Source organism: Neomonachus schauinslandi, chromosome X (assembly GCF_002201575.2).
Source record: "Neomonachus schauinslandi chromosome X, ASM220157v2, whole genome shotgun sequence".
In the NCBI taxonomy this organism is placed as follows: domain Eukaryota; kingdom Metazoa; phylum Chordata; class Mammalia; order Carnivora; family Phocidae; genus Neomonachus; species Neomonachus schauinslandi.
The window spans coordinates 111,862,278-111,873,010 of NC_058419.1; the positions used below are offsets into that span (position 1 = coordinate 111,862,278).

The 10,733-nt window shown below is 40.8% G+C and overlaps 1 protein-coding gene across 1 annotated transcript in view; it reads right to left on the reverse strand.

Annotated features, from left to right (window-relative positions):
* The window catches only part of CDKL5 (cyclin dependent kinase like 5), a 124,579-nt gene that overhangs the window by 21,575 nt on the left and 92,271 nt on the right, over positions 1–10,733 (reverse strand). The window contains exons 10-11 of the mRNA XM_021683847.2: positions 8,355–8,506; positions 1,773–2,739 (exon numbers count right to left, since the gene is read on the reverse strand). Of these exons, the coding sequence (XP_021539522.2) occupies positions 1,773–2,739; positions 8,355–8,506 (1,119 nt within the window). The remainder of the gene's footprint in view (positions 1–1,772; positions 2,740–8,354; positions 8,507–10,733) is intronic.

Consider the following 10,733-nt stretch of genomic DNA (forward strand, 5'->3'; position numbering starts at 1 on the left):
CAGCACACCATGCTGTTTAATGTCTCTATTAGCCTCCTCCTCTTTTCTGCCCTCCTTTCCAGCCTTTCTTAAGGTCAACTCCACTTTCTCCCCCTAGTTAAGCCCCAGAAATCTCTTCTCAGACGCCACCTCCCCAGGGAGCCTTCCACAACCCCTGCCTGGACTGGGCCATGCCTCTCTGTCTACGGCACACTTGCCTCTAGCGCGGCGTGGGCACAACAGCCTCACGGTATTGCCATGACCGATCCCTGGCAAGTGGGCCCCAACATGCACTCCAAGAGTACAGGGGTCATACCTTTTTCATCTTTCTCAGGAGAGCCCACCATGGTGCCTCATTCAGTAAATATTGAACACATCCTCATTCTTTAGCCATCCAAAGCTTCTCTCTACATCCTAGCTCAGAGCAAGACCTTTAGTTGCTCCCAAAGCCATTTCTAACTGCTCCTATTCATGATCTTTCCCTGTTCTCAACTCCTATTTATAGCCAGTGCCACAGTAATTTGCTTCTTAATTATTTCATTGTTATCATGTATAATTTAATGTTCCCTGAGAGAAGATAAGTTTGTCAAGGGCAAGAACCCTACCTCAGACTCTTTTGAGTGTCTGAGAACACCTAGCATAGAGAGACTGTTAAAGGTCTAGAAAACAGTCCCCACCATCACAGAAGCAGCAACAATTAAAATGTGTTTGACACTCTGCCAGGCACGGGGCACGGTGCTTTATACACCATGTTGAAACCTTACGACACGACTCAGATGAGGAATCTGAGGCAAAGAGAGATAATATCACTTCCCCAGATTTACATCATTTGAAGCAGACTACAGAACTGGGACACAAACCCAGGTCCGCCTGGTTTCCCAACCTGAGCTCTTAGCTGCTTTGCTACACCGACTGGTCCGTTACTGACAATCTCCACCCCATCTTCAGCACCTATCTTGCTAAACCTCCCATTACATATTCCATCCATATTTTCTGGAGTTCTGACACAGAACTGTCTGGTGAATCTATTTTCATATCCTCGAAAAGGGGAGTACTTTCCCTACATGAAATTCTTCTCTCCTTCTGACACTGGCTTATCTCCACCCTCATTTCGTTGATGCAGATGTATGTTTCATAGAATGAAAATGTAATTTAAAAAACGTGTTCTGTTGTAGGACTGCTACTTCTTTTAAACAGGTTACTGTCAGCAGTTCTAGAGTTTGAAAAATCAGTAAGACGGAGGAAGCATGAGGATAAAAACAATGCCTTGAGATTTAAAAACAATCCAAAAGACTGTAAATTAACATTTATTTTGGCCTGAAGTTAAATTTACCTATAGTTCTAGATAAATTAGAAATTTTTCAATTCAGTGAAAATATCGAGTAAGGTATAAGTAAAAGTGTCTGATTTAAACAAACGTGGTCTGGAAAGATTAGAGAAAATCTCTACAAATCACACTAAATTTTGAGAAAATTAAAAACTATCCCGTACAACCAATGAACTCCGTACTAAATCAAAATAGGATTCTCTCAACAAAATATGCCAGAAAGGAACACTTAAGAAGCAGATTTCTAAAAACAAATTTTTTTTTGAATTCTCCTGAGTACTCAACAGTGGGCCTTAAATAATTAATTTTTTTAACAGATAGTCCTTCAAGTATTGCTTCCCTAAATGCATTCTATCAAAAAAGCACAACCTCCTACAATAGGGAAAACTGCAGACTGACTCTATTGACACTCCTGCACCACCTTCCCATGATGAGCCAACAGATCTAGTCAAGGTCCAGTCTGTACCTGAGGTGATAAGAGCTGCAGGCTGTTGGCCCTGGCCGCCATTCCTTGCCCTACGCTCAAGCTTCCGTCCAAGCCTTTGGCTCTCACTTTGTCCCGGGTCACATACATGGAATGCCTATGTGGACGCTGCTGGGAAGAGAAGGGGCTAGTGTAGCCCAGCCCATAAGAAAAGGATTCATGAGGTGCAGACAGAGAATGGGAATGGCTGCTGTCCATGTGCTCGGGCAGCTTCAACTCCTCCATCGTTTTAGAATGCCTGGTTGTGGTTCGGCGTGAGTCAAGAGTGCCTTCACTTCGATTATTTCTCCCCGAGGGGCTGAGCAAAGTTCTCGTGTCACTGTGCCTGGTGGGCGTTGGGCTGGTGGGAGAGTTCAAGTCCAAGCAGCTGGATGGGAAGTACCTGCTGGTATTGGACTCTGCAATTTGGGCCCTAGCTTCAGAAAGGTTGCTCACAGACTTGGAGTCACTCAACGCCCCATGGCTTTTGGCCTTGGTCCTGTAGGAGGGACTCCTAGAGGACTGTGGAATAGTGTCAATGTAGCTATGCCGACTCTGCTTTTCAGTGGGCTGCAGTGTCCCAGCTTTGCTCTGAGAGCTTTCCATAAATGAGTGCCGGTTCTGCTGAGATCTGCTGCTTGACTTGAGGTACTTTGTGCCTGGGCCTTCCGAAGGCTTTGGGTCAATATTAAAATCAAACTCTGTCTTTGACTTGGCTTCTTTTGGGCTGAGAAGATGTGGTATGTTATTGTTGGTAAGATCTTTGCTGGTAGACCCAGGTTGGCTGCTTGCTTGGTAGGTTTTGGTGTGCATGGGACTAAGAGTAGCTCCAGCAAGATTTCCGTTTAGGAAGCTTTCGTTGGCAGGAAGACCTTCGTCAGCCCGGGGCAGACCCACACTTAGGTTCTGGATGTCCTTGCTGTTGGATCTGTGGTGAGATTGCAAAGCAGCACTTTTGCTGCCTTGGTTTCTATGTTAAAAACAAAAGAAGGATATCAGTTTCCTTCAATAGCAGACACACAAAAAGTACTGTTTAAAAAAAATACACACACGCACACACCCTTAAAACACCTCAAAGACTAAAAACATTTAATTTGCTCAAACACATGCCAACAAATGACAAGTAACCATAAAAAGTAAGCCGGTTAGATCAAGTCACTCTGCAACAAAGCAAGGGTCCTGACGAAATGATTTTGACATCCTTAAATGTTCAACTAATTTGTTGCCAACACGGTTTCTAACTGATAATCTGGGAAAACATGTTTTTGCTATGCTGGTGCTCACATGAGTGTTTGTTATAGAATGCCTGATAAGAAGAAGAGAGCTAAGCTATAACAAACTCCTTATAACTCTTTGAATGCTTGAATTTCAGAGGTAACATGTGGACTTGAACGTCATGATGTTCCTTGAACTTCCCTTTTATTTGTAAAACTCACTGCCTGCTTCAGAGATACATACTCACAGCACACACAGACACCAGTGTCCTTTTGTCTTTAGTCTGTATCGTCAAAGAATGAGAGTTCTTGCAATATACTCAAAAAACGAAAATGACACTCTACAACCAAACGTAAACTTTGTTGGAAAACATGATGATCAATGTTTATGTTTTAGAGAAGTGGCAATACTTTTAGGGTACTTCAGGTACCTCCTCGTACCCTAAACAGTAATGTGTCTCTAACTTGATCACAGGGATCTAGAGAGTTAATTTCTCTCCAGAAGACACAATTTATTCTCTTCTTCATCATCTCACACGTCGTTATTCCAAACCGACTAAGGCCTTCTTTAAGATTTAAAGCTTCATTTCCTACCTGGCTTAAAATACAAAATACAAATCCAGAGGAAAACCTTGTCCTCTAATGGAAAGCTAAAATTGACCTCACAGCAAGGTCAGTTTGTTCAACTGCAACTATTTAAAAGACCAAATTATAGTTTGAGATAGGAGAACGCTTTTAAGTGAAAAATAATTTACACAATTCCCTTTTTATTATGCATTCAGAAAATTCTGCTGCAAATATTTCTATTGCTAAAGATGGTTTGACATGGGGAGGTTTGTTCCCATCACACACTAACTGGAAGAACAGTCACATTTTTTTGTCTGTATAATGGTAATCTGTGAAACTATTCCTTCTCATTTTCCCTAAGAACCCATTGCTCAGGCATCAAAGGTAAGGGCTCTTTTCCCGTCCTCCTACCCTTCAGAGTGTTAAAAAAAGTATCTGATAACAAGCAAGCCTGTAACAGTTGTGGAAGGCCTCATCTCCTAAATGTACTCACTAATCTCTCCTGGTTCAGTCACAATTGCAGCATCAAATAAGGTCCCTTAAATATGAGCTAACTAAATAAATAGCAGGTCCTAGACCTAGAAAGAAATTACAAAGAAACAAGAGTTTCGGGACGCCTGGGTGGCTCAGTCAGTTAAGTGTCGGAGTCTTGATCTTGGATCAGGCCGTGGCCCCAGGATTGTGAGATCGAGCCTCATGTGGGGCTCTGCGCTCAGCAGGGAGTCTACCTCTCTCCCTCTCCCCTCTCCTCCACTTGTGTGCACTCTCTAAATAAATGAATGATAAATTTTAAAAAATTTTTTAAATAAAAAAGAAACAAAAGTTTCACCTTCTGTTAAATGATGTCAACTGACTCTATCCCCAGGATCAATAAAGGGCAGTCATCATATCCTAAGGCATCAGGTTGGTTTTTTTTCTGTTTGGTTTTTTTTTTTTTTTTTTTAAAGATTTTATTTATTTGACATAGAGAGCGAGAGAGCACAAGCAGGGGGAGCAGTAGAAGGAGAGGGAGAAGCAGGCTTCCCGCTGAGCAAGGAGCCCGATGCGGGGCTTGATCCCAGGACCCTGGGATCATGACCTGAGCCGAAGGCAGACGCTTAACCGACTGAGCCACCCAGGCGCCCCTGTTTGTTTTTTAAAGAGAGAGAGAGCACACTGGCGAGATGGCAGTGGAGAGGGGGCAGAGGGAGAGGATCTTAAGCAGACTCTGCACTGAGCACGGAGTGGAGCTCGATACCAGGACCCTGAGATCATGACCTGAGCCAAAATCAAAAGCCGGAGGCTTAACTGACTGAGCCACCCAGGTGCCCTAAAGACATCAGGTTTTAAGCCATCCGAGTCATTCGTCAATTTATATCTCGATAACTAAAATATCTAAGCAACTTTTCAAAAACCCAAACAACAATATGCAAATAGTCTAACCCATAAATAGATCTACGTGTGCTGGTTATCTCCCATTTACCCAACCCCCAATCTGTTCTCCATTTTGCTCTGCCCCGCTCAGGGCCTCAGGAGTCTAATGCTGCATACAGCATCACCCGGGATCCCTTGCCACCTAACTCCCAGTTGTACTTAGCAGTGCAAGGGGCCGGGGGCTGTCTTCCCTACTCTTTCTCAGCATGCACCCTAACTTGGGTCACAGCTGTGTCTGTCCAGATTATAGCTCTGATGGGGTGGATCCTCCTGCCTGGTTCCCCTGGGCTCTCATATTCCTACTTCTTCCCCTTTCTCCTTCAGGTCTAGAGGGTAATAGCAGAGATAACACACACAGATATTGTGTAATGCCCGAAGCTCCAAAGAAAACCAGAAAAGGATAGAGAAGAGTGAAGACAGCTGCTAAAGCTTTTGAAACTATTGGAAAACACTGATCTCAAAGTAGAGCACAAACCTACATGTTAGGAGGAACAAATTCATAGCAATATAAGATACAGTTTCTAATGTGAAAAGGGAGGTTATAATGTTAAGGTAGAAACATTTATCAGGGCGCCTGGGTGGCTCAGTTGGTTAAGCGACTGCCTTCAGCTCAGGTCATGATCCCAGGGTCCTGGGATCGAGTCCCGCATCGGGCTCCCTGCTCTGCGGGGAGCCTGCTTCTCCCTCTCCCACTCCCCTGCTTGTGTTCCCTCTCTCGCTGTGTCTCTGTCAAATAAATAAATAAAATCTTTAAAAAAAAAAAAAAGAAAGAAACATTTATCAAAGAGTCAGGTTTCCCATAAAAGTACAAAGAGCCTAAACCCCTATTCTGAACACTTCTGTCTTAGTATTAATTTGAAGCCATTGAGCTTTGTACATAATTCTTAAGTAGAAAGGGCATCAAGTTGTCTTCAAATTGGAGTTCTGCCAAAGCACAACAATAAAAAACTGCTCCGAAAATTCCATAGATCTCTTTGGCACACAACTGTAAGGAATCTGTGTTAAACTGCCAAGCACTTAAGAGGATTTTATATATAAACCCTTCTGAAATGGCTGGCAGGACAGACAGTTAATCTCTTTAGTTAAAATAACTTTCCAAAGTAAACATCAAAGATGCAAAGCTACATTTTTATGGAGAAGGATGGCAAAGCAGAACTGGTGAGAGGGCAGGGCAGGCTGAAACACCATCCCACCACATCCAAGGTCAGGAGAACCTCAGGACAGTCTCAAGGAGACTCAGGCAGGGCAAGGTAATGCCAAGAGTCTACTGCCTCTTCTACAGAGACATGAACTTGGACAATAGAAGACACGGTGTGCGAATGTGTCTCAGGGCAGCAGATCGTGCCGTGAACACCTCTACAATAGTGCTGGGAAGTCTGAGTTAGCCATGGTCTGTGTAGTTAGTGTCCCCAACAAGAAGGGATTCCATAGAGGAAATATGAACCATAGACATGTGTAGAGAAAAGGACATTTCCACATACATGTAAACTGAGCTGAGATCATTCCTAAAGAAACCACTTAGGACTTTTTCTTTTAAAATTCTACACAGTGTTAAGACCTAAAAACAAAACCTTCCAGAGATCTTATTTACTTATTTCTATTCTTGTCTACTTCAAAAGAAGATTTGGGCAGACTCCTTGAAGACCCATGTAAGCTATAGCCTTATCACCACACACATCCTCCTTGACAGATTCCTAAAGAAGGTTCCCAGGGAGAGCCTCAGATCCCCATCGGGGATCTCTCAAGCCAAGTCATTAGAGGACAAACACACAGGCCCCCTTTCATGATATGGGTTATTACCACTAATCACTACAGCACGAAGCAAAAACTTATCAGTGTACTGAACTTTATATCCTTGGGATCCTTTTCCTTTGCAAATGTAAACTAGAGGAGTCAAGTGATAATTAAGGTAGAAGGGAGACAAAAGTACCCGAACTGTGAGTGATCCCAGATAAGACAGAGGCATAATGTGAACTTCCTAAATGGAAAGGAGTAACTACATGATGACTATTATTCCTTAGTATACTAAAATCTCATGGAAACAGATAACAAAGTGAACACAAACTTGGTTAAACAGAATTTGAATCTGCTCACAGGCCTCCCTGGGGGAAAAAAAAAAAGAAACAAAAAAAACCCCAAACAAATAAAACAATCCAGGTAAGAATGGTCTATAAGATGTGAGGGAAACAATAACCAAAACCAAACATTTAAAAGAGTAAAGAGCAGTAAAACACAATCACACCATCGCAGTTAGGCAGAGAAAACATAGGATAAATGGTTATTGCCAATTTATGGATATGCTCACAGATCTTCAAAAAGTACCAGGTCTTGGGCTTTCAAAATTCCAATAGATTAATAACAATTATTCTATGTGGAGAGAAAATTGCGGTGAAAGGAGAAAAAATTTATATTCAAAAAGCTTCATATTAAGAATTATCATTTTCTGTTTCTCTTCTAATATAGATGAGCGAAACAACTTACTAATCCCAGAGTCTGAGCAACACCAGATGACAAGACCAGCTTCTTGGTAGAGGAGGGAAGACAGCCCCTCAGCCCAGAAATAGAGGTTTTTTGTTTTTTTTTTTAAGATTATGCTAAAAATTTTTATTTTAAGAAGCACCAATTTTAATCACTATCTACCAAACTGACTTTACTATTTCCATATTCTTATTCTTATGAAAAACTAACTTCTCAACTCAATGATTAAAAGAACAACAGGGGCGCCTGGGTGGCTCAGTCGTTAAGCATCTGCCTTCGGCTCAGGTCATGATCCCTGCGTCCTGGGATTGAGCCCCACATTGGGCTCCCTGCTCGGCAGGAAGCCTGCTTCTCCCTCTCCCACTCCCCCTGCTTGTGTTCCCTCTCTCGCTGTGTCTCTCTCTGTTAAATAAATAAATTAATTAAATAAAAATAAAAATAAAAGAACAACAAAAACGTAAGAGCCTTCTAACAGAGCCAAACCTACTTGGTTCAGTTGCAAAGATTGTCCTAGGTGGCTTCCTACCCACTTGTGTTTGACATCCTCTTCTCCCTCCAGAAATCCCCTTGCCCTCACCCACCCTCCTTTTGCCTCCAAGAATCACACCTGGGCCCCATTTACACAGAATCTTCTAGTTCGTGAGTCTGGAAACACCCTTAGTTGCTAACCTATGCTACCTTTCCCAGGAAATGCATAGGTTTCCATAATATACTTGTTAAAGATAAGAAAGTCTTTAAGACCCACACAACTCTTTAATTGTGGTTCTGAATCATGTAATAAGCATAAGAAAGATATTTTTGAATAAAGAGGGCTTTCCTTCTTTTCTCTAATTGCATCATTTAAGCAGCCACCTCCTCCACCTACTTGTAAGACCAACACTGCATCTGTATTTCCTTAAAAGGGAATATTTACCTATTAGACAAAGTGCTGCTTTCCACGTGGTAAGGTTTTCTTTTTGCTGACCTTGAAGGGGAGCGATCCAAAAGTCTCTGGGTTTGAAATGTAGGGTGATTCAAACACTGTTCTGTCAAGTATCTGTCAGCTGGGTCCAACTTCAGTAAATTCTTAGGAAACAAAGTTAGGATTGGAAAGAACATTACAAAGTCAAATTTAAATTGTAATAAAAATCTTATTTCTTTTCCTTATAAAGGAAATGCATGGTCACTGCAAAATATCTAGCAAACACAGTTTAGTAAAAAAAAATTTTTTTAATAGGGCTATTTAAATTACCACATTGTCAGGATGCCTGGGTGACTCAGTTGGTTAAGTGTCTGAATTCAGCTCAGGTCTTGGGGTCCTGGGATCAAGCCCTGTGTCAGGTTCCATGCTCAGCGGGGGTATGCTTCTCCTTCTCCCCCCCCCCCCCCACTCATGCTTGCTCACTCGCTAGCTCTCTCAAATAGATAAAATCCTTTAAAAAATTTTTTTAAAAATTAAAAAAATAAATTACCACATTATCTTACTACTGTTGTCCTCTGGGAATAAGCCCTCCCAGCCCTTTTTTGAATATCGTATATATATATTTTCTTTTATAAAATCTGGCTTATATTATACATATAAGTTGTGGATCCTGCATTTTTCACATACTAATCAAAAACATTTTTTACAACATAACTTAAACATTTGAAATATATTTTGGAAGAAGTATATATTCACATGAAAGAATATACACTCATCTTTCTCCCGTCCCCCTCTCGGGAGGCAGCCCATGTTATCAGTTTCTTGTGCATCCTTCCATAGATACTCTGTACCTAGTACCTTTCTCTGTCTGTTCCTTTTATTTTACCCATATAGTAGCAGACACACAATGGTCTGCACTTAGCTTTCTTTCCAATGGACATTAGATCTTAAGAGATCATTGCATATCAGTGAAAAGCTTTTACTCTATGGATATGCCTTAGGTTGTTTTTAGCAATTCCCTAATGATAAACATTTTGGTTGTTTCCTTTATGAAAAATGCTGCAACAAATAACTTTACAACATGTTTTTAAATGACTAAAGAAGTGTGTGGTATAGATATGCCATAATTTACTCAACTGGTCTCTACTGTTGGACATTTAGATGGCTGCTGCTTTGCACTATTATAATTAATGCTATGATAAACACCTGAAATCCTTGCACACATACATGATCCCTCTCATAGGATAAACTCCCAGAGACAGATTGTTAGCTATGCAAACTTTTGAGGATTATTTTCTATGTGTTGAAAAATCATCCCCTGGGAAGGTTGACTGAAATGATATTCCTTCTTAGCAACTGAGAATCTACCAACTTCCTGGCACCTTCATTTTTTTTTTTTTTACTACTTGTAAACTATAGACATTTAATAAATGGTATCTCATAGCTGTTTTAATTCACATCTGTGATTACTAATGAGGTTGAATATTTTTATGCTTATTGGTTACTTATATTCCTTTTATTTTTCTATTTGTGCATCTGTCCTAATTTTTTTTTTAAAGATTTACTTATTAATGGGTGGGGGGGCAGAGGGAGAGGGAGAGAGAAAATCCTCAAGCAGACTCCTCGCTGAGCGAGAAGCCAGACTGGGGCTGGATCCCAGAACCCTGAGATCATGCCCTGAGCCAAAATCAAGACTTGGATGCCCAACCGACTGAGCCACCCAGGTGCCCTGTCCTAATTTATTTTTAAGTCTTCTTTATATATTACAGTAACTAACCCTTTTATGTTGCACATAGTAGATGTTTTAACAACTAAAATGTTTTCTTCTAATACTATTTATCTTATTAGTAATTGGACAAGATTTTAAAAGGTGAATCATTATTAAAATAATTTTTATTGACAAATTAAGCAAATATATAAAACATAAACCTACATAACCTAACACAACTCAGTAGAGCACACTGGAATCTGCTGTGATGATATTCTCACAGCAAAATTCACTGATGGCGTTTTCTCTCAGAGAAAGGAAGAATGTTGAAATTCCAGCATTCCCAAATCCATCTCTAGGTCACTTTCATTGGTTTTACCCACAGTTAATCTCTTTGTGATCCACTTGAACAGTGAGAACAAACCTAGATTTGCTCCCAGTGAGCCAGAATTCAATTTCAGACAACCACCTTAATAACCTAGCACCACAGAAAATTTGAAATCTGATCCTACCACACACTGAAACATTCATTTTGGGTCAAAAGATTCTGGTAACCCAAGCCACTGTTTACGTGCAAGTGGATTTATATTCATGTTGACTCAGACACAATTCTAAACTTATCTCAGTTATATTCTCCTCTTTAGAAAATGAAACTTAAAAATGTAAATAGAATAAAGAACTGA